Source organism: Chrysemys picta, chromosome 16 (genome assembly GCF_011386835.1).
Source record: "Chrysemys picta bellii isolate R12L10 chromosome 16, ASM1138683v2, whole genome shotgun sequence".
Classification (NCBI taxonomy): Eukaryota; Metazoa; Chordata; order Testudines; family Emydidae; genus Chrysemys; species Chrysemys picta.
Window position 1 is genome coordinate 9,679,073 of NC_088806.1, and position 27,102 is coordinate 9,706,174.

Consider the following 27,102-nt stretch of genomic DNA (forward strand, 5'->3'; position numbering starts at 1 on the left):
TTAATACAGCAGAAAAGACACACTTCTCCTGACTTGGTAGGGACATCCTATTGCCCCACGAGAAGTGGAAGGCCATCGTGTTCAGTTTCAGCAGCACTCGTAGAGCAGGGTGAAATACATAGCTGAGGAAATTCCCCATGGCCAAAATATAGGTCTTGAGCATGACAACCTTGTAGGCTAATGACAAGGTCCAAATATGTCACCTGCCGAACCATTCTTCACAGGCCAGCAACTGCTTCTCCCGGTTCGCTTTGCCCACCTCGTCCCCCACCGAATGCAAGAAGGCCCAGCTCCTCAACCTGCCCACTCTTGCAGCCCTCCTCTTCCACCTTGACTTATAGGGAGCAGTATTAATCCCCCCTCCCTTAGGCCCGCCCTTCAGCATTCCTGGGGAACACCAACACCACCCAAGTGACTTTGGGCCAGTAGGTCAACCAATAGGGCTGGCTCCTGGGCCAGGCTGCAGCCCAGCTTCAGGACTGAGAGGAAATGCAGCTCACATCCCCATCTACAGGACTCCAGGCACGGCCAGCCTTCTGGATCAAACGTCCACTCTTGTGCTCAAGTCACAACAACTAGCAGGCAAAAGACAGGCTCCCAAGTCATTTGAGAGAGCAAGATGAAACTTTGGAAATCCCAGTAGGGTTAGCTGGCAACTAAAGGACCCCAAGGTCCCACTGAGACTTGAATTTAGATTGCAGGTTTCAAAGCCCTGAGGGATGGCCCTTACCCCATAGGGCAGGCAGGTGTGGAAGAGCCTGGCTGGACAATTTTTCCCTTCCTTGCTCAAGGCCTCTATGGCCTCTCTGGCCAGCCCTGTATTTACTCAACAAGTCAGCATCCAGTGGTTTGCTGTAGACCCAGAGGCCTTTCTTCCTCCAGACTGTGAAGAAGTTTCCCCTTTGGTCCCTGGCAGTAAATGGCCCTTCCTAGGAAATCCCAAGTCCTGAAAAGAAAAAAAGGTAATGTCAAGGAGGGTACTGAAGAGATGCCTCTTGAGGGAAAACACAGAAGAGGAGAGGAAAGGATCCCTTCTTCACCTGACCAGGGACTTGAACCCTGGGCCCTCAGATTAAAAGTATGATGCTCTACCAACTGAGCTAGCCAGGCTCACATATGAAAAGAACAAGTTTGGTGCAGAAGAGAAACTAGTATAGAAAAAGAAGGCGGGAAACAATAGAGAAAAGTTGCTACTCTCACGGTCTCATCAGCCCTAACCCCAGCCTGCTCCTCCATCCAGTACCCTGAGTGATGGTAGCGTAGGGCCTGAAGTGGGAGTTTACATAGCCAGACAATCCTGCTGTCAGGGTGCCAATGCCTGAGATTTCTTTCAGTTAAATATCAGATCCAGGAGAAAACATGGTTATATAAAGCAAAACGAAATCACAGACAGAAATGCCATTGGAAATACAAAAAAAATACATTAAAAAAAAAAAGGAAAATTCAATCCCCATCACATTATGGTATCTGGGCCAATCCTTCATTGAGAGCACCTGCTAATGTCCCTATGTGCTTACGAGAAACCTAGAGGAACTGATACCAATGCCCGAACATGAAATACAACTGCTCCCACTTGCTGCAGTAAGACCCTTTCCCTGCCCTCAATCAGTGACCAGCATGACGGAGTCAAGGCCCATCCAGGTCCCAGCCCATGCCTGCGTCCATTCTGCTGCTGACTCACGGTGTTTTTGCACCATGGCCAGCCGTTTAACGGCCACAGAAACCCAGTTAGCCACTATTGCAGGGAACTGCCTTCGTCGCTGAAGACGCTCCTCATGGCAGCTCTGCCAAAGGGGATACAAAGCTCTGGCATTGATTAGGCGCAGTGTATCCTGTGAGCCAGAGTCAGTTGCATTGTTTGTGGTTGCCCTTCCATTCCCCTAGGGCTTGACCTGCCCTCCGGCTCAGCCACCTGCTGAAAATTGAAAAACACAAGAGTAGAGCATAAAAGGCTTCAAACCCCACTGTGCCCATCCCCCACATCTCGGTACTTAAAGGGCACCCATGCCATTTGCAAATACTTTAAGGCTTTTGTCAGAAAGGTCTGGGAAGAGTTGCTCACCTTCAGAGGAACCTCTCTAAAATTGTCCTGTCTCACCCTGTGGTACTTTGTCCTCCATAAGGACCGAGCCGAAGGGGGGTCTCACTGCTGTGGCCGACACTGCTGTGAGGGTGGCCACTGTTTCAGTTGAAATCAGTGAGGGCATTATTGGTGGACTTTGTGCTCCGTAGCACTGTTTATCGCTATATAAGTGTGTATGGTCCCAGTTAAGGTGTGAAAGGAAAGATCTCTGGAAGGAACTGGCTCCCTTCCTCTGGACCTCATGGTGTTTGGTGTTTTTTTTTGGGGGGGGGGGGTTTAATTGTGTCAGCCAGCCTGAGGACTGCTGGTCCTGTTTTCCCGACTATCAGAGGAAACTCTTATGATGAGCACTACCTGGCGCAGGTCTGTAGCAAGGTCGGTTTAGAGGATGTGTTTCTCCGCAGTGGAACCAGCAGCAGGCGGGCAGTAGCCTCCTATTCCTCTGATCCAAACTCACACCATCCGCAAATGGGGTACACCTTTCTGCAGGGACAGGCCAGGAGTCGCATTGAGTGGCTTTTTGTGAAAGAGCATGTCGACAGCCCAGTGCAGGGTAGCACCGCTGGACTGTTCCAATCATGCAGCACTCACCATGTGTCTCAACACGGGCAATTCCCTGGCCCATAGCAGAGGATATTGGAAGCTGAACACCCACAGCTTGCAAGACAAAGTGGGAGGGTGGTGAGGCCTGGCGGTGTTGGCAGAACGGGAAAGCATCAGAGGGTTCTATGTCAAACAGGGGGATTGGTGGGAGTTGGTGAAGGAAGAGTTGGTGCCTTTGTTCCGGCAGCCCAGCAAACACCTCAACATTAAAGAATACCAACGGTGCCAAGTCCTGCAGCATTGCCTGTGGGATTTCTACAAGACCATCCAGACAGGTGAGGTAGTCAATGTGTGACTGTATGACTGTATCAAGCGACAGCTGGGCAAGTTCCAGGAGATAAGGCTGCAGTGGGCCCGATTTGAGTGGGACCACTGAGTGAAGGGAGGGGCGGCCTCCATGGACATTTTTGCAGCCTGCAGAGAACAGAGACAAAGCAGGAGGATGCAGGGACTCAGGGCGGGACCCGCGGATCCGGTAGTGCAGGCCCACAGTAGAATGCTGGCCATCATGGAGGCCTATAATGGGGAGCTGGTCCAGGGCCGGGATATTGCTCAGCAGGTGCAGGAGCAGTTTCTCTCCTTATCTGGGGACTGCTGACAGCTGCTGTCAGGAGACGACCGGGCGAGTTTCCTGGAGCCCATGTAGGAATGTGAGGTGAGGGAAGCAATTTTGTCCTTGAGGACCGGCATATCTCCTGGCCTGGACGGCCTTCCCCCAGAGCTCTACTGGGAACTGCTGGAGCCTCTGACACCAGCGTTGATGAACGTCTTCAACAGCTCCCTGCACCACTAGACACTGGGTCCATCACAATATAATGCTATCCTGGTACTGCTGGCCAAGATGGGAGACCTGCCTGACATCCAAAAGTGGAAGCCCATTGCTCTGATTAATACCGACTACAAGATCTTGGCCCATATACTCTAGAGGAGGCTGGGAGAGGTAGCAGACCGACTGGTGCATTGTAGCCCATCCAATGCAGTGTGAGAACAGACAGTCACAGACTCCTTATGCAGCGTGTGGGAGGTCTGCGAATGTACATGCCAGAAGCAGTGGGAAGTGTTACTTGTTGGCTCTGGATCAATCCAAGGCTTTTGACTGAGTCAACCTAAACTATTTCTGGTGAGTGTTCAAACACTATGGAGTTCCCTGGGGACTTTATCAGATGGCTGCAAGTGCTGTACTAACAGGCCTCAGTCTGCCTGTTGGTGAATGGTTGGCTGGACAACAAAATCCCTGTGCACCCGCAGGCATATGACAGGGCTGTCCCTTGAGCCCCTTGAGTTGGCCGTGGTGGGAAAAAGGTGAGTCAGGAGCAGAGTGGAGGCAGGCGTGAGCTGGGCTCTGGGACCAGGTTGGGCCTTGATTTCCTCTTGCTGGTCTTTGTTGCTAGGTAAGAAGGGGTTTTCAACTGGCAACAGTTAAGTTTCGGGTTCAGGGACTGTATGAGTTCCTCCAGGTTTCTCTTAAGCACACAGGGCCCTTAACAGGTACTCAGTACACAGGATTGGCCCAGTAAGTGTGCATTACTAGCAATTCCTATTTTTTTTTTTTTGTATTTTTATTGGCACTTCTGTCTGTGATTTCATGTTGCTTTGTATAACGGTATTTTCTACTGGATCCGATATTTTAATTAACAACAAAGAAAAAAAGAAAAAAGACACAGGCTCTCATATCACAGCAATTACTGCCAAGACAACCTCCTTCCCAACACAATACCCTTTTCATTAACTCCAGGCTGGTGATTTGGTTCTTTCTAATTCTCCTCTGCAAAGAAGCCTTCTCTTTAACAAGCAATTATTTGGATTGCCGACACAGGTCTCTTCCGTTTCCAAGAAAGACATTGGAAATGATGCGTAGAGGAGACAAACAACATAGACTAAGGCACCACTGGGAGTTGAACCCAGGATCTCCTGTTTACTAGAGAGACACCTTAGCCATGGCACCTGCCTTTAGACATGCTCAGCAAGTGCTCTACTTGATGCTCCAAGACAACATGTCCAAATTCCAAATCATTTCCTGCAAGACCTGCTGACATCGAGCTGTCTGACTCTCTATGCACAGAAAGCCACAGCTGATGTGAGAAAGGGTTTCTAAGGCACTCTTTTCCTGCTAGCAGTCATGATTGTATAGTGGTTAGTACACTGCATTGTGGTCGTAGCCAGTGGTGAGCTGGAGCCGGTTCACAGTGGTTCACAGGAACCAGTTGTTAAATTTAGAAGCCCTTTTAGAACCAGTTGTTCGCAGGAACACTGGTTCTAAAAGGGCTTTCAAATTTAACAACCGGTAAAGCTCTGGCAGCTCCCCGTCCCTGGCCCCAGCTCACCTCTGCTCCGCCTCCTCCCCTGAATGCTCCGCATCACTTCTCCTCCCCCCTGCTTCCCGCGAATCAGCTGTTCGCATGGGAAGCCTGGGAGGGCTGAGATGCAAGCCTGGCCCGGTTCCAGTGGCACGGCTATAGCCCCACCAGCCACCTCTAGGCAGCGCGGTAAGGGGGCAGGGAACAGAGAGAGGGTGTTGGATAGAGGGCAGGGGAGTTCAGGGGGGTGGATGGGGTTGGGGCGGTCAGAGGGCAGGGAACAGGGGGATTGAATGGAGGCAAGGGTCCCAGAGGGGCAGTCAGGAAGGAGCAGGGGTTGGATGGGGCGGTGGGAGGCAATCGGGGCAGAGGTTCCAGGGGCAGTCAGGGGACAGAGAGGAGGGGTGGTTGGATGGGGCAGGGGTCCCCAGGGGCCATCAGGAATGAGAGGAGGAGTTGGATGGGGTGGCGGGGGCAGTAAGGGAACAGGGAAGGGGGGTGGATGAGGCAGGGATCCCGGGGGGGCATCAAGGAACATGGGGGGGGGGATATGGACCCCCATATTCACAGCTGTGCTGTGATTATGATATGCTTTGTACAAAGCATGATTTGTTAGGTATTGCTTAAAAAGTCTTGGTCCATTGCATATTACTCTCCTGTTGGATTGTATGTACTATCATTGTATGTGATGTTACAAAGTATTGCTATCTGTTCATTACTGAAATATGGGGTGAATGAGAAAGGCCCAAAGTATCAACAAAGGAGCAGCTGACATCGAGACCTATGAGACATGTTGGTGGCCCATCAAGAAGAATCCACCCTCCCAGAGACTTCTCAGCGAGGGCACAGTACACAGTGGGGGCTACATAACCCCCTGTCACAGCAAGTGTCTTTCTAGCATCTGGAGAGAAAATATAAATGAAGGTTGGTCTCTCACCTGGTCTCTCACCTCCCCCATGTCAACACCTGGAATATTGTCCAGAAGAGAAAGACTTTGAATTGGGGAGATTGGTCCCAGGCTGAGAGGGAATTCAGCCTGAGTCAGAAGAAGTTGGGCAGCAGAGGCTCAGGGAAATTGAGGGGAACCCCATGGGTGTCCCAGGGTTTGTACAGCACCTAGCACAATAGAGGGTCCCGATCTCAATCATGGTCTGTGCAGCACCTGGGAGCCCCTATCTCTGTTTTCTGATCACAGGCACTGGGAATGGATAGAAGGAAAATTTTAGTTCCTCAAAGGTTAATGCAGCCCTGTGCCAGTCCCTGCTGGGTGGCTCTGCTGCTCTCATAAGGGATTGGCTTGGAGGGGCCCACTAGTACCTGTCCCATGGGGTCTAGTGGCCAGGATTCCTGGTTTTCACCCAAGTAGTCTGGGTTCAACTCCCAGTGTGGGAACAGTGCAGAGCTTTTGCTCAGAGGGGAGGCAGGCCGTGAAAGGAACTGGGAGAGATCCTGTCAGCAGGGGAGATGGACAGTGTTGTAGGGGGAGATCCCAGAGGCCTGGGGGGAGATCAAGGAAGGATCCCAGCAGTGTGGGAGGTGGAGAGCACAGGCCTGGCATGGGGTCTAGGGAGAGCAAAGGGGTCCTTCTAAGCTCGCCAATTGCAGCTTTGGAAGAATTACATATTTGTTGGTGAATGTCAATTTCTCTGAAAACACACAACACAATGACAAAATATTTCCATCGATAATAATCAAAATTGACAGATGGGCAAAGTAAGAAACATGTTGCTTGAGAACTTATCCTACTCCAATCCTATAGGGTTCCCTTATGCCTTAGGCGCCACCATGTGGGCGTTTTATTTCCTTCCTCATTTTCACACAGACACAATTTCCTTTGCACAGATCCGTAAACAGCAAAATCTCTCTGTCCCTATTTTCTGAGCCAGGGCACTCAATTCAATTGAAACCTTGTCTCCTGCAAGGGCAATTGTCAGACAGAGGAGACGTGGCCACTTTCACCCCTGACAGTGAGATATTCACTCTCCTCTTTCTTCATGCTGATGTTGTTATTCCATGAATCATCAAGGATAGAATAAAAAATTGAGTTTACTTCAGTGTGAGGAAAGAAAGGTGCCATCAAGTTCCCCAAAAATCTCAGTGTCCCAGAGAAAACCTGCTATTGGAATCACAGAGGTGCTGAAGATACGTTGGGAAAAGGGACTGTCTGAATTTTCCAGGCAGGGAAGGAACAATCTACAGCATCATCATTAACCACAAACACACTCTAATCATGCTGCAGCCAGAAGGGAAATGGGCAGAAATTCTTGCTGTTCAGCCATGGACACACTTACAGAACTGCACAGCAGTCAATGTGGTGTCTTACCATCCAAGGTGCAAAATGGAGCCAGTGTGGACTTCTGGTCTTACTCTTATGCAAGTCTACATTCAAAATGCTGCAGTGGCACAGCTGCACTGATGCTGCTGCAGTATGTTAATGAAGAAGCTCTATACTGATGGGAGAAAGCTGTCCCATCTGTGTAGTTAATCCACCTCCCTCAGAGGTAGTAAATACATCAGAGGGAGAAACCATGACTGTGGGTATGCAAGCTGTGCTGTTTACCTGCATATATAAAGTTTAATCAAACCCCATTTTCAAAACCACCCATGGTCTGGGAATGGAACAGGAGTTCTCTGAAGCAGGGTCTGTCCTTCAAGGTCCTTAAGATCACTGACTGCAACATAATATTGTCATGGGGATATAGCACAGTGATAGAACATTCAACTGCGGGTCAAGTGGTCCTTGCTTCAAATCCAAGTACCCCCTTAGAAGCCTTTTTCTTAAATGAAAACATTTTCATACCCATTTCCAGTATGCTCATGAGTTCCACTAGATGGGGATACTTGGAATGAATTTAAACACTCAACATTTTCCTGTGTAAATGCATAAAAACCTAGCTAACCTGTCCATCAGCTGAAATCAGTTCCAATCCTCTAAGTGTCTAGTTTATGTTTTCATCAATTAAACAAAGGTATACCATGAATGCACATTTGCAGATCCCTGTTCTCCAGGGGCTATGCTGTGCAGAAGAAAAAGAACCACATCCAGTTGGTGTTCAGGAATCTGATGAGCAAAGACATCTTGGTGAGGGAAAGGTCACCAGCATCTTGGCTCCTTCACATTCAGGCAACATCTGGGCCCCCAGGACAAGGTCTGAGAAGAAGCCAGTGGCTTTGAGAAGGAAAATAGCCACCTAGAAGCTGGCTAGAGCTGCCAGGATCCCCGGAAATGCCACCATCCCGTGTCCAGGAATAGTCGCTAGAAGGTGGTGTCTGCAGCAGTACCAAAAAACGCAGGGAAAAGCCCTCAAAAGGTCTAAGATGCCAAGACCCAGACGATGGCCAAGATCCCACCTAAAATCAAGAAGGGAGAGAAAAAGGCTAAAGCCGCATCCAAAGCACCCAAAGCCAGGGCTAAGGAGATGGTACCGAGAAAGAAGTGAAGAGATTTCCATTGGGATGACTCCTGCTCCCCAAATGAATCTTTAGGAATCACCGTGGACTAGCCAGAGAGATCATGGTTTGACCTGGGGCGGGGGCGGGTGTCTCTTCCAAAGGGGAAGTGCTGTGTTTTGTGTAACACCTCCCAGGTGAGTGATGCACTGAGAAGGCAGCTGCCCATAGCTCCTAAATGGGCTCATTCTCTTTGATCTGCTTCTGCTGTTATTTCAGAGCCAGCACTAGCGGGAGTGTGTCCCTGTGACCTCACCAGCTGTACAATAGGCTGTGTCTCCATCTCAGCTTTGATTACGCAAGTTTTCAATTGATTCTTATTGTGATACTTTTACAGTACTCTGCCTCATTCTAACATTCCAGTCATAGATTGAATATGGGGAGGAATGGACTAGTTTGGTAAGTATGTTTCATTGGTATGTGACTGAAAACAATACTGGAGGTTGGCAGGTGCCTGTTGCAAAAAGAAAATGGCAAAGCTGCTAACATCCACCATCTAATGATACTCTAGATAGTGATGCTTTTCAAAGGTATAGATCAATGGGTTAATAAAACATCTTTGGTTCAATTACCAGACTGGGCTACTTTTGGGCTAGTTTTTAAGTGACTTTGGCTATTAATGCAATAGTAATCTGGCAATAAATATCGCAAATGGGAAGTTTGTGCAGTCATGTTTATTTGGCTGATTTTTCCCAGCCTGTTTCTGCAAATCCCAGAATCCACCACCTCGTTGCATTTTTCACTTCAGTGGTAAGTTTATTATCTTTTAGTGCTAGTTCTTGAGTTGAAACGATCCCACATCTACACACACTCTGCTGGGGGTTGAAAGAATTTCACTTTTTAGATGTGGGCTTTGAACCCAAACCTCCATCCAGAGACCAGAACACCCAAGTGAGGAGATAATAAAGTTCTATGTCTGGTGCCTTAGATCACTCATACACCACAAAAGAGTGCTTTTAACACTCCATGTTTTCTCTAGTATTATGAGCTGTTCGGGGAGGCCAACATGCCATATTTCTTTCAAATTCTAGGGCCCTTCTTCAGCATAGTTCACTTTTATACACAATTACCCTCAGTGAAATTTACAGGTTTCCTGGAGACCCTTGAGTGAGGTGTTGTAGTCTCACCGCTGACTTATTATGTGAAGAAAAGATGTACACCAGGACTGAAGTAGAATCCAGACATTCAGCTTTATGAGAAAGTAATGGTGAACCTCAAACTCCTGCACTGTGAACCATATAGTCAAGAACCCACAATGTGTGCCAGCTTTTTTTCAAAGTAGCTCAGCACTCCATGTGTTGAGACCTTTTGAAAATCTGGCTCTAGAGGTGGGTGCCAGTGCCAGATCTTGTGAAAATTCTGGCCGATATCCCTGGAAGTTCCCAGAACTATCAGAACTTTGAGCATTTGCTAGAAGCTGATGAGAAAATCTTCCTTCTTTTGAACTCAGGAGCAATTTTCTCCTTTATTTACAATTACAATGTTGTATTGTGAATCACAGGTTTAGGTTTCAATGTAATTAATTTTTGCTTTCTATGCAATGGGAAACAAACACATCTCTGGGGGCTTTTGGATGGAGGGTTAGAAATAGAGGTGCCACTAACCCACAATTAAGAGGCTAACCATCCTTCTCTCCAGATGGTTAATTCCGAAGACTTGTCTATAAACCTGGGTGAAATGTTTTCTGGATGAGTATTTTATGTACGGAAATATTTTGGTTTGACCAAAAATGATTTTTTTTGTTTTGTTTCAACAAGAAAACTGAAAAAAATTAATCTGGAGTCTACCTGAATTATTAATTAATTATTATTATTATTATTATTGTTTTATTGGTTTGGTTAGATAGCAAGCAAAACAACAAATGATTTGCACAGCTGTTTGTACAAATGGCCACAGTGGGAACATGCCTAATTTCTGCTCTAAGGCTCTAGAAATGTTTGATTTGTTCAATATGTGTTGAAGAAAACTGCTCCTCAATGCCAACCCACAACTTGCTCCTTCCCTCCAGCAGCAGGTGCTTCAGACCCCCTAAGGAAGCTTTTCTTGCAAGGTTTCATGTGTGTGTCTGCATGTGGATTTTACAGTATGTTGGAAATTTCTATATTAAATATGTAAGCGGGATCGGAATGAGCTCTCCCCAGATAATCTAGTGATGAGCTGTGGAAGAGGACTTCTGGAGCTGATTCATTTGCATGGGCACACACACCCTGTCTAGGTGCTCAACATGATGGGATTGCTTGCTGAAATGATCACTTTTGACTGGTGTTGGATTCCCAGTCTCCTTGTTATTGGGGCAGGAGTAATAAAGTGTTGTTATCCTTGTTGTGTGAATCGAGGGCAGAAGAACTGTGCTTGGAATACCCCAATTGAGGGACTCCCCAAGAACTGCTGGGTGCAAGTCCTGGGCCTGATGTGAAGTAAACGTAGGGGTGACTCTGCCTGCCTAGACTTTTCATTAGAAAAATTCAGACACAACACTATGTCTGGTGAAGAGATACATGTGTTGTTTGATTGTTTTTCTCATTTTAAATGTACTTGATCATTTCCATGGGGAAAATATTTGAACGAGACCATGATAAAAGGAAGAAACCGTGAAAATACCCATGGGAGAGACGGGGTTCCTGAGAGCCAGGGTAGAGATGGAGATTTTCATGAAATGGGGACAGGCCAAAAGTAGGGCCTTTAGCTGGAGCAAAGGGGAAGGTTTTTTTTTCAGTTCCATGTTAACCAACCTCACACCCTGTAATCCCTAATGCCCCACCCTACCTGCAACAAGTGACCTAGAACCTCCCCACTGGCAAAGCCACCTGTGACTCCGGAGACAGCCCCACTGGCCTGGCCCTTCTCACCACTGCAAAAACTGCAGATCCCGCAGCACTCTCTCTATCTGGATCTCCTGGTAATCAGATGTCTCTGCAGAATTACCGTGGTTACTCTCCTGGGTGTCTGTTCAAGGACAGCTACTGGCTTCTCCTGAGAATGTAGATGAGAAATGACTTACTCTTCTCTAGATTCTCTCCTGTGGGCTCTGAGAAGTAGGATGGAGCATGTATGATAAAGTCCATGCTACATCTCAGCCCTGATATGTCAGCAGTTGCCCGCTATCCCCTGGCAGCTGCAAAGCATGTTTCCCACCATCCAGGAGACACCAGACTTGGACCAAAGGCAACTTCAGGCTTCTCCTCTCTCCCTTCTTGGAATCCAGTTCATGTTTTTGCCAAGAGTTAAAGCAGCCCAAACCCCCAGAATCTGGATTAATGTCACAAGTTTGCAATCTCTCCAAGGAAGACAATTTTTTAAACCCCAGATGAGTGGAGTTAAATTGGTTCTCAGCCTGAGTCTTTGCTCTTAATCCTGAGGATATTGTCCCACCAAGGGGCCATTTCTCACCTCTCTTTTAAAATGAAGCATAATTTTCTTTGCACAGACACAGGAACAGCAAGATCTTTCTCTGTCCCTTGTGCTAAGCAGGTGTCAAATTCCATGGAACCTTCCTCTTCTGCAATGGAGACAATGGACAAGCAGGGGACCCTGGGCACATCCAGCCCTGGCAGTGAGATGTTCCCTCCGCTCTTTCTTTATGCTGTTGTTGTTATTTCATGGAATGTGTGGGATGGGGGAAACAGGCTGAGTTCACTTCAGGTTGAGGGAGAAGAACTCTGAAAATCTCAGGGCCTCAGGGAAAACCCAACCTCTGCTACCAGGAACACTGAGGTGCTGGAGATCTGCATGGGAAATGGACTGTCTAAATTGTCTAGGTGGGGAATGAATAACAATCTACAACTAGATCCACCTCATTAACCACTGACCGAGGCTAATCATGCTGCAGACAGAAGGGAAACTGGGAGTAATTCTTTCCTGTACAGCCATGGAAACAATGACCCAATTGCACCGCAATGAATATGCTGGGGAAAGCTGGACTTTACAGGCAGGTGGAAATAGCAGATCCTAGAAACACCTGGAACTTCCCACCCCACTTTTGCCCCCAGGGTCAGGTGTTGAGCTACTCACAGCACCCCCCACCACCATTACTTTCCAGCAGGGGATTGCAGTTCCCCCCCACCCAATGCAGGGGAGAAGGCTGATTGTATCTGAGTCCAAGGCATGCACTCTCTCTGCCCTACACATAGAATCTGGCCCTGCTTCAAAGTTACCCATATGAACCAGTAGGCTACACGAGAGCATGATTGGCCCTCAGAGAATGGGAATTGGCACCAATGAGCTTTTGTCACACATGCACTGAACTATACAGTCATACCCTGAGATCATAGAAAGGCCAGCACAAAAAAGAGGGAGAGGAACAATAAGATACTAAAATGACAATGGTTGGAACTCTCCATTTCGCTCAGTCTTTGCATTCATGGACACTAAGAGCTGTAGCTACAGTTGAGGAACCAGGCGATCGGACAGCTGGCTCAGCCCTCTGTACTAGTAGCTTTCTCACATACAGGGAGAGGGGTCAAAATCGCATAGGGATCAATCTGTCTAAGGCTATGTCTACACTTCAAACACTGGAAGTATTCTTCTGACAACCTAACACTGTCTACACTGGGGCTCACATTAACTACTTCTCTCAGTGGAGTAGATTTTTCACACCCCTGAGAGATGTGGCTATGTCAACATAGCTTTTCAGTGTAGACCAGCCTCTAGCTGGATTTTTGATATGAAAGGAAACAGAGTAATCAGCCTTTTCCTTAATATTGATGGTTGACGACTGCAACTTTCCTACTTGCTGGACACATCCTATGACAGATGTCATGCCTTTCCGTTGCAAATTAAGGAAGCGGGGAAGTCAGTGACCCTTACAGTCTAAATGGGTAAAAAGTTATACAACTGTCTCCTTGAGTAGTTTTCCGTTTAATAGAAATTGACTTTGAAGCTAAGCAAAATAGGTTTTATTTGAAATACAAAAAATTAAAGTCGATACTGGGCCAATATTCTCTTATACACTCTTTCTCACACACATTCTACCACCCCAACCTTTGCAGTGAGATTTTGTACCAGAGCGCCTCACGCTACAGGGAATAGATTACATAGGCTAATAGGCTATTGAATTGTGGCTAATGCCTGTGGCTTTTTTATAATGTGGCTAATAAAAATTCAAAACCACAAGTGTGGCTAGCATCGAATTTCTATTGGACACCACGGATCTATACAGTCCCAGTTCATATTAATAACGTCACATTCTAACAATAACTTTGAAACAGGAGGAATGGTATTAATATGACGCTCCCTGGTTCCCGATAGGAAGGGCACACTCGAATTAGAGACCTATTTGTCCACCTCAAAACAGGAAGAACTGCAAAAGGCAAAAATGGGCCAATCAACTGGACAAACTGAGGGATAACGGTGCTGCAAATAGTCAAACAGCTTTAAAAGTTACTATGTGGGAATCAGGAAAAGTATTAAAGAAAAAAAAATAATGGTAACCCTAGAGGTTTTTATGGTTTTGATCTCCCTTGCAGATTCTCTGATCCCTAACATGGTCTGAGTGCCAAGAGAAGGTATTCCCACACTCAGTGCATTCTCTGATGTTGAAAAAGATCTGATCTTTGAGTGAAGTTTTTCCCACACTCACTGCATTCATAGGGTCTCTCCCCTGTGTGGATTCTCTGATGCCTAATAAGATGTGAGCTGTGATTGAAGTTTTTCCCACACTCACAGCATTCATAGGGTCTCTCCCCTGTGTGGATTCTCTGATGTTGAAAAAGACCTGATCTTTGAGTGAAGCTTTTTCCACAATCACTGCATTCATAGAGCCTCTCCCCTGTGTGAATTCTCTGATGCCTAATAAGGTGTGAGCTGTGACTGAAGTTTTTCCCACACTCACTGCATTCATAGGGCCTCTCCCCTGTGTGAATTCTCTGATGTTGAAAAAGACTTGATCTTTGAGTGAAGCTTTTTCCACACTCACTGCATTCATAGAGCCTCTCCCCTGTGTGAATTCTCTGATGTTGAAAGAGACTTGATCTTTGAGTGAAGCTTTTTCCACACTCACTGCATTCATAGGGTCTCTCCCCTGTGTGGATTCTCTGATGTTGAAAAAGACCTGATCTTTGAGTGAAGCTTTTTCCACAATCACTGCATTCATAGGGCCTCTCCCCTGTGTGAATTCTCTGATGCCTAATAAGGTGTGAGCTGTGACTGAAGTGTTTCCCACACTCACTGCATTCATAGAGCCGCTTCCCTGTGTGGATTCTCTGATGACTAATAAGGGCTGAATAGTCACGTAAGTTTTTCCCACACTCGGTGAATGTATTTTTTCTCTTTCCCCTGAGGATTTCTTGCTGTGTTGTGGTTTCCTTAAGGCCCTTCTGAGTTCCTGGACAGGAAATACATTTACCCACTTTCACCCCTGGCTGGCTTCCTTGTTCTCTTTCTGGTCTGTGCTGAATCTCACAGGATTTTCCCAGCTCATGACTCCTGGACACATTCCTTTCCGATCTTTGCGATAATTCTCTGAGTTTATCCACTTGCTCAACATTTTCCTGCTGAGAATTTTGCTCCTCACATACCACTGCATCACCTGCTGTGATAGAGATAGAAACCTCAACCAGATATGGAAAGGGGAAGAGCAAAATAAAACAAGTGCTGGAGAGAGGTCAAATAAAGATCAGAAACTGAACTCCCCCAAACAGGAGAGAGGAGGGGATCAACTTGGCCTTCACATCCCATCCAAATTCACAGGGGGAAGAGAGGAAGCTACTGCCTGGTGTCTGCTAGGATTTACAGGAAGTCATAAGCTATATTTATCCTGAGGAGCCGACCCCTGCTAGGGACAATAATGAACAGAGATCTTCCAAGGGCTTTGTAGGGCATCCCAGATGTTTCCTTCAGGCACTTATAGATTATGAGTTGGTTTAATGTTTCCTCACCTGTGCAGGGAGCTCTCAGGAGCTCTCTTTCCTCTGAACGCTGGAGGTCTGGGACCCATGACTCTTCCCCTTGTTCCAACTGGGAGATCACATCAGGTTTTAAAACTGGAAATGCTGCTTAGATGAAAGAAAACAAAGGAATTCAGTTGATTTAATAAGACTTTATCAAAAACATTCTATTAATTTAACTTCAGTGTTTAGTGTGACCTGGTGTGCCTGGGCCAGTCCATACTGAAAATGCCAAGGTCAGGTCAGGCTGAAAAAAGAGAGAGCTGATGCTCTCAAAATTGGTGGTTAACACTAAAGTTAAACTCACCTACCAGTCACAAACTACTTCTGATCCCCCACACTACTATTGAGAAGCTGAAAAAAGAAATCACACAGCCCCCTTTATTGCATTCCAGTTCTGAATCCCAATCAGCACATAGGTACAATACAGTGAGAGGTTATTTAAAAACTCTTCTCACAAACAAAGTGTTCTTCTGACCCCAAAGGGTCAGCCACATTACTGGGCCACTATAGGTTTGGACCTTACCCAAAATACCTTGCTGCCAGCTAATCCTTTTGTGACATTGTTGACAGAATCTGTAACCGTGTAAATCACTGTTGCAACCAGTGTTATAGATTTGCAACAAAATTTGTACAAAGGCTAGCATTTGAGGTGTGTAGGACAAGGTTATGGTTTGCTGGTTATGATTATGCTATCTGTATATGTGTATCGTTTTTGTAGTTGAAGTTATGAATATTGGCTATATACGGTCTGTATTGCAAAATTATGCTATGCTTCTGGGTGACATCCCACACAAGTTGGTATCAGCTCTGCCTAGCCTGCTTGATGAACCAAGAACTTTGCCATTATTGTATGGAATTTATTCAATTTAAACAATTCTAGCTCTTTTTCCTTTAATGAATAAACCTTTAGGTTTCAGATTCTAAAGGATTGGCAACAGCATGATTTGTGGGTAAGATCTGATTTGTATATTGACCTTTGTCTGGGGCTTGGTCCTTTGGGATCAGAAGAACCTTTTACTGGGGTATTGGTTTTCATAACCATTTGTCCCCATAGCGAGTGGCACTGGTGGTGATACTGGGAAACTGGAATTGCTTGCATGACTTGTGGTTAGCCAGTGTGGTAAAACCGAAGTCCTCTCTGTTTGGCTGGTTTGGTTTGCTTTAGAGGTGGAAAACCCCCAGCCTTGGGCTGTAACCGCCCCGCTTGAAGCAATTTGTCCTGAATTGGCACTTTCAGTTGGGTCCCACCAGAATCAGCATTGTTACACCTTTAGCATCAAAACTAAAGGTTTATTATAAAGGAAAGCTAGAAAGAAAAAGGGAGTTGTTAAATGGGAAAGCAGTCATATACATTCCAAAATCTATATATCGGGTTCTTAGTGGTATTGGTGAGTTGCTGTCTTGAAAGTCCATCTGGAACCCATCCACAGTTTGGATGGGTCATCCAGTCCTTTGTTCAAGGCTTCAGTTTGTAGAGAAGTTGCTCCAGATATAGGAAGAGGGATTGAAGACAAAATGGAGATGATGCAGCTGCCCTGTATATTCCTTTTGCCATGTGGCTTGTACTTCCTGTGTCCCAAACACAAGCTTCACAGCACAGGGCATGGAAAAGCCTTGGAGTTCTCAGTACACAGGCATACCCCTGCATGTCTTGCTGACTCAATAGGTGTATCCCCTTGATCACAGGAGGGCAAACTACAGCCGCAGGACACATCCGGCCCGCAGGACGGTCCTGACTGGCCCCTGAGCTCCCAGCCGGGGAGGCTAGCTCCCCCTCTTGCTGTTCCCCCTTCCCTGCAGCCATGCCACTGTGCAGGTAGTGCTCTGGGGGGCGCTGCGCGCTCCTGTGGGGCAGCATGTCTGGCTCCACGTGGGCCACACAGCTGCCAGACATGCTGCTTTGAGCAGCATGGTAAGAGGCTGGGGGGGTTGGATAAGGGGCAGGGAGTCCCAGGGAGCAGTCAGGGGACGGGGTGGTTGGATAGGCGTGGGAGTCCCGAGGGTCTGTCAGGGGCTGGGTGGGTGGATAGGGGTCTGGGCATTCAGGGGACAGGGAGCATGGGGGGCTGGGTGTGGGGGGGGTCCTGGGAGGGCAGTCAGGGTGGTTGGTCTCGGGAGTGGGCAGTCAGGGGACAAGGAGAAGGGCAGGAGGAATTTGGAGGGGGCGGGGCCAAGCAGTTTTGGGAGCCTTCCCTACCTGGCCCTCCATACAGTTTTGCAACCCCAATGTGGCCCTTGAGCCAAAAAGTTAGCCCATCCCTGCCCTTGATCCTTTCCATGGGCTCATTGTACAGCTGATGACCCTGAATGGGCCATCAAACAGCCTAGGCAGTGCTGACACCAATATGTCTGGGGGTGTCACCTGGAAACACTGCACAAGTCTAGAAATATAGATATTTAGAGTATATCTATAACTCACAATAGAAAGGTGATACAAACATAGAAACAAAATTATCATACTTGGAAAATCATAACATTTTACATGGCATATCTAGCACGATTCATTGTAATTTTATCTCATTGGTATTAATAATAAAATAATAATAATATAAAGTGCCTCAATTCCATACAGTGTCACACTTTGTAAACCAGTGAATTCTCAGGACCAGCTCCCCAGGTCCTTGAAGATGCAAAACACTCTGCTTATGAGGGACTGAAATACCCCCATATCTGCTGGGAACACACACAGACAGTGTGTCAGTCTGTACCCCTATGTAGACCCTTCAAGAAAATTATGACCAATTTTGTACATAGTATAGCTTGTGAGGTATCATTTGAAAACACAATCTACTGAATATTATCCTCCTGTTACAATGCGTAGCAACACTGTATGTAAAGTTATGAGATTTTACTGTATGATATTACTGAAAAAGTTACAATTGTGGGGAACACCCATAGAGCAGTTCCTCAGAGACAGCAAGGCAAACAGCTGGTCAAATAGCCATTCTCTGGAGCGGGAAGGTGTGAAGAAGACATTTACATTCCTTCATAGGGACCACTGGAAGCTTATATCTACAACAGACAGCCTGTCACATGACTCAGCTGAGAACTGAAGTTGTTTCTAGTACAAAGGACTGAGTTATAAAAAGAGGTGAGGAAAATGCTTGAGACTCTCTTTCCCCCCTTTCCCTCTGCTCATGACAACTCCTGAAGAACTGAACTTGGGTAGCAAGGGTGGGTTAGGGGGAGTCCTGGCTGAAAGGAAAGCCAGCCTGTCTCAGCATATGGTGAGAGAAACATTAGCTTGTTAAGTTAAACATTAGTTTGTGTTTTATCTTGCATTACTTTTGTAAACAATTCTGACTTGAATGCCTCATTACTTAACTACCAAAAAAAAAAACAGATTTTAACAATCTTGTTTTATTGTTCTATCTAACCAGTGTGTTTGGATGAAAGTGTGTTGGAAACTCCATTTGGGATAACAAGGCTGGTGCATGGCATTTTCCACTGATTAAATGACAGACTTCATATGAGCTTGCGTTGTTCAGTAGTGTGCTGGATGGTGCAAGATGAACATTTCTGGGCGAAGTCTGGGACCAGAGAATTTTCTGGGGTTCTCCTGTGGTGTACTGTAATTCGTGAGTGGCTGACTAGCAGCACTCAATACTGTGTAGCTGAGAGCGAGTTACATGCTGGAGACTGTGTGTTAACTGCCCAGGAGTGGCTGCTCTCACAGTAAAGCTGTGTAAAAGGCACCCCAGCCTGGGGAACTGAGGGGACACAGCTGTTCAACAGTCCAGATTGTACTGTGGTTAATGTCACTGACACTCAGTTTCAAAGACGTTCCTAAAACACCGAGAAACTAAAACCGTGTCCCAGAAATCGAAGTCTCCAGAGAGAGGGCAAGTCTCCCTGGCACTGCTTCTTGCTGACAGAGGTCCAGAGACAATGAGAGAGTCCTGGGGAAGCTGGGAACAGTAAGCATGGGCTGGTGGGGTTCAGTGGAGAAAGGGAACAGGAAGGGCAGGGATATTACTGAATGCAGGATCTCAGCAGTACTAGATGTCAGGATAATACATAGTGCAGCCCATTGGAAAACATAATCCCAACTATACATATAAAATGACGGGGTCTAAATTAGCTGGTTCCACTCAAGAGAGGGATCTTGGACTCACTGTGGATAGTTCTTAGAAAACATCCACTCAATGTGTAGCGGCAGTCAAAAAGCGAACAGAATGTTGGGAATCATTAAGAAAGGGATAGATAAGAAGACAGAAAATACCATATTGCCTCTATATAAATCCATGGTATGCCCATATCTCAAATACTGAATGCAGATGTGGTCGCCCCATCTCAAAGAAAATATCATGGAATTGAAAAAGGTTTAGAAAAGGGCAAAAAAATGATTAGGTGTATGGAACAGCTTCTGTATGAGGAGAGATTAAGAAGACTGGGACTTTTCAGCTTGGAAAAGAGACGAAGTGGGGAGAGGTCTATAAAATCATGACTGGCATGGAGAAAATAAATAAGGAATTTATTTATTCCTTCTCATAACAAAAGGACTAGGAATCACCAAAAAAAAATGTATAGGCAGCACGTATAAAACAAACAAAAGGAAGTGTTTCTTCACACAACGCACAGTCAACCTGTGGAACTCTTTGCCAGAGGAGGTTGTGAAGGCCAAGAGTATAACAGGGTTCTAAAAAAGAACATGATGAATTCATGGAGGATAGTCCATCAATGGCCATTAGCCAGGATGGGCAGGGAAGATATCTGTAGCCTCTTCTTGGTAGAAGCTGGCAAAGCATGACAGGTGATGGATCATTTGATAATTACCTGTTGTGTTCATTCCCTCTGGAGCAACTGGCATTGGCCACGGTCTGAAGACAGTATAAAGGGCTGGATGGACCTAGTATGCCTGGTTTTATGTACTAGGGAATCGAGTGAGTCCAGTGTAATGGGAGGGAGTAGGAAAATCCCTGGGTGTGGAGAACACTGGGAAATTAGAAGCTATAATTCAGGAGCAACAGCCTCTAATTAGCCTGGAAAAGCAGAGTGTGAAAAATAAGAATCGGGGTCTTGTGACTTCAGGAACGAGGAACTCAAAAATCCAAGGAGTCTGCAGTGAACAGAGATTGTGGCTATTTCACATGGTGATGGGGGAGCAAGACTATCCATGTCTCAAGAAGTTTCATTACGAACCTAGGCCATTTTCACATGCTGGGGTGCAATCCAGATCAATGAGGAGTTGTGTCATCTGTAATCCTGGGTGAGATTCAATGTTCTGCTGCTGGATACTCCCAGCCAGCATTCAAGGACACACTGAGTGTCTGTGTGATAATTAACCCTGGACCAGCAGCTCTGACTCTAGCAACTTGTTTGCCACACCCCAAGCACATTCTGGTTTGGGTGGAGTAGGCTCAGTGTTTGAGAGAAGGTCAGGGGTAGGAAGCTTCTGTTCGTTAGGCTGGACCTAAGCCCCCAGTTTTACTTGAGCAAGCAGGAGATATTTGACACTGTGTGATACTGCTCCTGTGCTCTGTTCCCAAAGTGTTCTGCAGCAGGGGAGCGTCTCTGGCAGTGTGTATGTCACTGGCATATTGGGGTGATGCTGAAAGAGGACAGAGTAGAGGTGGTATTGTGGAGGTGGCATGAACCTTAACTCTTCATTTCCCCTTCCAAGAACTGAGGGGACAGGAACCCTTACCCAGCGAGGTCACGTTCTCATAGTTCTCCTGCATGACGTCCCTATAAAGAGCTCTCTGAGCGGGGTCCAGCAGAGCCCACTCTTCCCTGGTGAAATACACAGACACCTCCTCAAAGGTCACCAGCCCCTGAAATAGCAAGAGCCCAACACTCAGTACCTGCTGCTTCACTCACACTCCAAACCAAATGGAAGCTCTGGTAGATTGCAGTCAACAGAGTCCCACCCCCAACCCGCTCAAAGCATCCTGGAAACACCAGGTTAAGGGGATGAAGAGAGAGCCCCTTGTCTCTCCCAGCAGATCCATCACACCCCTACTAGCCACAGACTGATACAGGAGATGGAGCCCCTAGCAGAGTCCAGGAAGGAAGCCCAACACCCTCCTCATTGTGAGAAGCTGCACTTTTTTAGCTCCATGAAGGTAGGTTATTTTCTGTTCCAGAAATGAGGGCATTTCCACCTCCTAACCTCATGGGTCTGTTCCTAGAATCTAGGCCACTTATTAAACAACTCCCAGCAGGTTTGCCACACCCTGTCCTCCTCCCTCTCTCACCCTGTGAATTTCCTGCTCCACTCCAACCTCCAAATCAGACTGTGCAAACCTTCCCATCTCTGGTGTATTTGGTGTCCTTTTCCCTCCAGTACGAACCCACCAGCAATCCCCCAATAATCCCTACCTGAACTTGCTCCACTGCAGCCATTTTTCTCCCCTGTCCCATGGGAGGATGGGATGAGCTGGAGCGAAACAGGGATGTCGTTCTGCAGCCTGGGAGGGTGAGAAGGGTAATTGTGGGGGTTTCAGAACAGGCTTTAGTTCATTTCACATCACGATCCTTCCAGGCCCTTTCCCTGCAGACAGACATCCTAGAGTCTGCCATGCTGGGAAAATGCTTGATCTCTTTATTAGAGTGTAGACCTGGCCCCTACTCCCTTTTCCCTCCCCCCATCCCATAACAAAGTCTCTGAACACAATGCTAGAAAAGAGCTGAACCAAAGGACTCCCTGTGGGGGATTCTCTTGGACACTGACCCCACAGCAGCAGAAATATGGAGTGAGAAACTGGCTTTTCCTCTGTCTGATCCTTATTTTGTTCACTGGAAAGTGATTGTGCCCAGGGATCATAGACCCATAGAATATCAGGGTTGGAGGGACCTCAGGAGGTCTCCTAGTCCAACCCTCTGCTCAAAACAGGGCCAATCCCTAATTTTTTCCCCTAATTGGCCCCTTGAAGGATTGAACCCACAATCCTGGATGGTTCAATGCTCAAACCACTGAGCTATCCCTCCCTGCCTATGCCTATGCTGCAATATATGTGTCAGGGTGGATTAGAGAGCAGGAAATCTCTCTCCCTCCACTCATTTCTATCACTGCCCCTTTCAGTCTCTCCTTCCCCGTCCTCTCTCCCTGCCCCTCTGGCTGCGAAAGTCCCATTCCTTGGTTATTTGCTCTCCCATGGCTGAATTTTCTCCTGGCAATTACTAATGAGAGGAGAAATGACGGGGGGCTGTTTGTTCAGTCAGTTTCATGACAATCCCCAGCACTTTCCCTGATAAGAGGAGAATTTTATATTGCTAGTTGGAAAAGGGGGACTGTTTGACTGGATTTTATACCACTGTCCGATACATAAACAGAAAGTGATAGTCTCCCCCCGTGCCACCTCCCCACCATGCACATGGGCAGCAGGGAGCCCTTTGAGGAGCTGATTTAAGAGGGTAAGGGAGAAGGAGGGGGAGCTGGAAGGATCCCTGCGTGAGGGAAGGGGCAGCTGTCGGGGATGGGCAGGTGATTGCTGTGGGCAACTGTGTTGGTAATTAGGGGGCAACAAGTGGGATTAGGAAACTGGGGTCTGGGCAGTCTCCGTGGGGGACAGGTGCTCCTCCCTTCCCCGCCCTGGCAGAGAACGGGCATCTCATTCCATCCCCACCCAGGGGCAGCCATGTTTTAGGGAGTGACTCAGGGCAACAATTTCCCACCTAGACAAGGACAAATCGCTGCAGATAAAATGGGTGGGGAAATCCCCCTCATTGGAGAAGATTTTAAATTGACATTTGAGAATTATGGAGAGAACGGGGGAAGTCGGGGGAGACGAGAAGTGATCATTTGTGGGGAAAGGGGGGAATCTCCTCAGATTTTATAGTCACGTGTGAGATACTGAGAGAGAAAAGGGGAAGAACTAGAGAGAATTTGTATCGGGTGTAAGAGGCAAGTGGCACAAACAGGGACAGGATCCAATTAACTCCCCTCCCCCCTTCCCCAGTACGCCAGTTCTCCCCCGGGGATTTCCTGCTGCACAGAGACAGTTCAACCCCCCCCCCCCCCGCGTCCCACTGACCTTCCCCCCCCCGCCAACTCCGGCTTCTCCCCACTCCACAGGGGACCCCCCCCCGCCGGGCCCAGTCCCAGCGGTGCCGGGGACAGATCCTGCTGCAGCTCCACTGGGGCCGAGGCAGCTCCGAGGCTTCTCCCAGGTTCCCCGGGGCGGAGAGTCACTTTCCTGCCCAGCCCCAGCTGGAGAAAGCCCCCCCGGGCCGGGCCGGGCACGGAGGGGTTAATGCCGGGCTCCCCCTGCACAGACCCGGGGAGCAGCAGCAGCTCTATTCTCCCGCCCCCACGGGGACTCACACGGAGCATGCGCAATTTCAGTGTACCTGAGCGGGAGAGGGCGGAAGCACCCCCGGTGCAGTCTGGGAGATGTAATTCCTCCCTCTCCCGAGAGCGGAAGTGACGTTGAGCGGGGGGAGGACAAGCAGGGCTCCGAACGCGCGCGGCTCGTGCGGGGTCGTTGGAGCCTCTCCCGGGCGGGAGAAGAGTTTTGTGTTTCCCGGCTCTAGGCATGCGCAGATGCGGGGGTCGCGCATGCGCATGCGCAGAGGGAGCGTTCACCTACTGCTGCTCCCTGGCGCTGCGGGGCCGGGCGGAGCAGGAGGGTCTGTGCCGGGGAGACCCATTAACCCCCCCGTGCCCGGCCCGCGCCCTGCTCCCGCTGGGGCCGCCCCGGGCTCTGCCCGCCCCGCTGCGGCGCTGCGGCCTCCAGGTACCGGAGCGAGCCCCGGGGGCGGGGGCGGGGCCGGGCGGTGACTCTGCCCCAGTGGCCGTGGGGGGGACCCGGCATCTCGCAGCGCCGGGATCTGCTCCCTGGGGGCAGCGCCCGCGGGGGGCTCGGAGCTGCTGTCCCCGCAGGAGCCCAACGCCCCCGGGCCCGGCCAGGCTCTGCCCTGGGGCCCCACGGGGGAGATCGGGGGGCCCGGCCCCACTGGGGTCCCTGCGTAGGGCTAGACGGGGGCTGCCGGGAGGGGGGACCTGGGAAAGGGGCGGATGGAAAATGTCTGTGCAGCCCGGACATGGCCGGGGGAGAAGAGCAGGTGACCCCCAAGGAGCGGGGAGAGGAAGGGGGGGGCTGAGATCCCCTCGGATTTACCGCTGCCCCCTCCCGTGGGGACCCCCCATCCTCCAGCCCTGCCCCCTTTCTCCCTAGAGAGCAACGAGCAACATCCAGGGTGACCCCCCCCCTTCCCTTAAATCCCTGAGTAGTTCCCTGTTCTCCTCCCCCGATTGTGCCTCATTTTCTCTCCACTTCGCCACTGGCCAGATCAAATCTCAGGTTTGGGGTGTTTCTCCCCCATTTTTACCTGCAGTGGTTTGTCCTTGTTCAGGTGGGAAATCGTTCCCCTGAGTGATTTCTGAACTGGGAAGAGGGTGAATGGGTGAATGGGCAAAGACTGGGAGAGCCCTGAGACCGGGATATCTCTGGACTGGGGGGCCACTCTCTGCTGGCAACAGGGCATGGAAAGGCCCAGGAAGGGAAGGAAGGAGCAAGCGTCCCCCAATGAGATGGCCCAGCCCCAGGTTTTCCAGTCCAGCTACTTCCCCTCCCCCGCCCAACCCAGCAGCTTCCCCCCCCCCCCCGCCTTCACCTGCTAGTCACATTTCCAGACCCCACAGCCAGTGACTTTCTGACTCCAGCCCCTCTTCTTTCCCCTGTGAAAGCCACATCATCCAGGGCTCTGCTGGCCATGTGAATGTGAGGCCTGGTCTACACTACGGGTTTAGGTCGACTTTAGCAGCGTTAAACCGAATTAAGCCTGGACACGTCCACACAACGAAGCCCTTTCTTTCGATTTAAAGGGTCCTTTAAACCGGTTTCTTTACACCACCTCCGACGAGGGGATTAGCGATAAAACCGGCCTTTGCGGGTCGGAATTGGGGTAGTGTGGACGGAATTCGACGTTATTGGCCTCCGGGAGCTATCCCACAGTGCTTCATTGTGACCGCTCTGGACAGCACTCTCAACTCAGATGCACTGACCAGGTAGACAGGAAAAGATCCGCGAAGGTTTGAATTTCATTTCCTGTTTGCCCAGCGTGGAGAGCACAGGTGACCACGCAGAGCTCATCAGCACAGGTAACCGTGATGGAGTCCTCCCAGGATCGCAAAAGAGCTCCAGCATGGACCGAACGGGAGGTACGAGATCTGCTCGCCATATGGGGAGATGAAGCAGTGATAGCTGAGCTCCGTAGCAGTAAAAGAAATGGAAAAGTATTAGAAAAGATCTCCAAGGCCATGAAGGACCGAGGCCATAACAGGGACACACAGCAGTGCCGCGTGAAAATTAAGGAGCTACGGCAAGCTTACCACAAAGCCAGAGAAGCAAACGGAAGGTCCGGGGCAGAGCCGCAAACTTGCCGCTACTACGCGGAGCTGCATGCGATCCTAGGGGGTGCAGCCACCACTACCCCAACCGTGTGCTATGACTCTCTCACTGGAGAAACACACAGGGAAGACGGTTCGGGGAACGAGGAAGATGAGGATGGAGGTACTGTAGGTAGCTCACAGCAGCAAGGAAGCGGAGAAACCGGTTTCCCCAACAGCCAGGATATGTTTGTGACCCTGGACCTGGAACCAGTAACCCCCGAACTCACCCAAGACCCTCAGGGCACAGGGGAGACCTCTGGTGAGTGTAACTTTGAAAATATTTGTAAACATTACAAAAAAAAAGCAAGCGTGTTTAATGATTACTTTGCCCTGGCAATCGCAGCCAGTACATCTACTGGAAAAGTCTGTTAACGTGTATGGGGATGGAGCGGAAATCCTCCAGGGACATCTCCAGAAAGCTCTCCTGGTTGAAATGGGGTGATTTTATTAAGGGGACATTCAGAGGCGCCCGTTCCTGCTCTTCTCACCAGAAATGTTCCCCGCTGTTAACCACGCGGTGGGGGGAGGGGTGAAGTGATCATCCCAGAGAATCGTGTGTGTGTGTGGGGGGGTGGTTTACTTGTGTTTGTGCCGCATGTTAACCGGGAAACCGCAGCCCCCTCCTTTTACATTGAAACCCCATTTTAAATGGACAACCCAATTCATCCTTGATATGGGAAATGCGCTGCTGTTTGCAACCTTTCCCGCATGTTAAGAAGGTTAAAAAAGCCAAAACACTGTGGCCTACGATGGCTGCCTGCAAGCCGAAATATGCGACCTTGTAATGAAAGAGTGTACCTCTCCCTTCTCCTCCACCAGCTGCAAATGTTTCTCCTTCGCAGAGGCTCGTGAACATTAGAAAGAGAAAACGTAGGACGAGGGACGATATGTTCACGGAGCTGCAGATGTCCGCCCACGCTGATAGAGCACAGCAGAATGCGTGGAGGCAGTCAATGTCGGAGATGAGAAAAGCCCAATATGAACGAGAGGAGAGGTGGCGGGCTGAATCGCGGGATGAACAGAGCAAGTGGCGGGCTGAAGACGATAGGTGGCGTCAGCTTGCAGACAGACGGCAAGAGGCAATGCTCCGTCTGCTGGAGCATCAAACTGATATGCTCGAGCGTATGGTTGAGTTGCAGGAAAGGCAGCAGGAGCAGAGACCGCCGCTACAGCCCCTGTGTAACCAACAGCCCTCCTCCCCAAGTTCCATAGCCTCCTCACCAAGACGCCCAAGAACACGGTGGGGGGGCCTCCGTCCACCCAGTCACTCCGCCCCAGATGATCGCCCAAGCATCAGAAGGCTGGCCTTCAATAAGAGTTAAAGTTTTAAAATGCAGTGTGTCCTTTTCCATCCCTCCTCCCCCACCCATCCCAGGCTACCTTGGCAATTATCCCCCTACCTCTGTAAGGAACTAATAAAGAATGCATGAATGTGAAAAAACAATG

General features: G+C 48.7%; 2 protein-coding genes and 1 non-coding gene across 3 annotated transcripts; 1 reads left to right on the forward strand and 2 right to left on the reverse strand.

Moving 5' to 3' along the window:
• Nucleotides 1–564: 564 nt before the first annotated feature.
• LOC122172751 (zinc finger protein 558-like) lies at nt 565–23,806 on the reverse strand. The gene is made up of 5 exons (XM_065570160.1): nt 23,613–23,806; nt 21,642–21,730; nt 20,968–21,094; nt 15,309–15,425; nt 565–946 (listed from the first exon to the last, which is right to left on the reverse strand). Exons 1-5 carry the CDS (start codon nt 23,797–23,799, stop codon nt 930–932), a joined length of 537 nt encoding a protein of 178 aa, XP_065426232.1. The 5' UTR covers nt 23,800–23,806; the 3' UTR covers nt 565–929.
• TRNAK-UUU (transfer RNA lysine (anticodon UUU)) lies at nt 1,038–1,110 on the reverse strand. Its single transcript has one exon. It is a non-coding gene; the product is annotated as a tRNA-Lys (tRNA).
• LOC135975952 (uncharacterized) lies at nt 23,702–27,097 on the forward strand. The gene is made up of 3 exons (XM_065570101.1): nt 23,702–23,998; nt 24,952–25,915; nt 26,476–27,097. Exons 2-3 carry the CDS (start codon nt 25,375–25,377, stop codon nt 26,976–26,978), a joined length of 1,044 nt encoding a protein of 347 aa, XP_065426173.1. The 5' UTR covers nt 23,702–23,998; nt 24,952–25,374; the 3' UTR covers nt 26,979–27,097.
• Nucleotides 27,098–27,102: the final 5 nt, after the last annotated feature.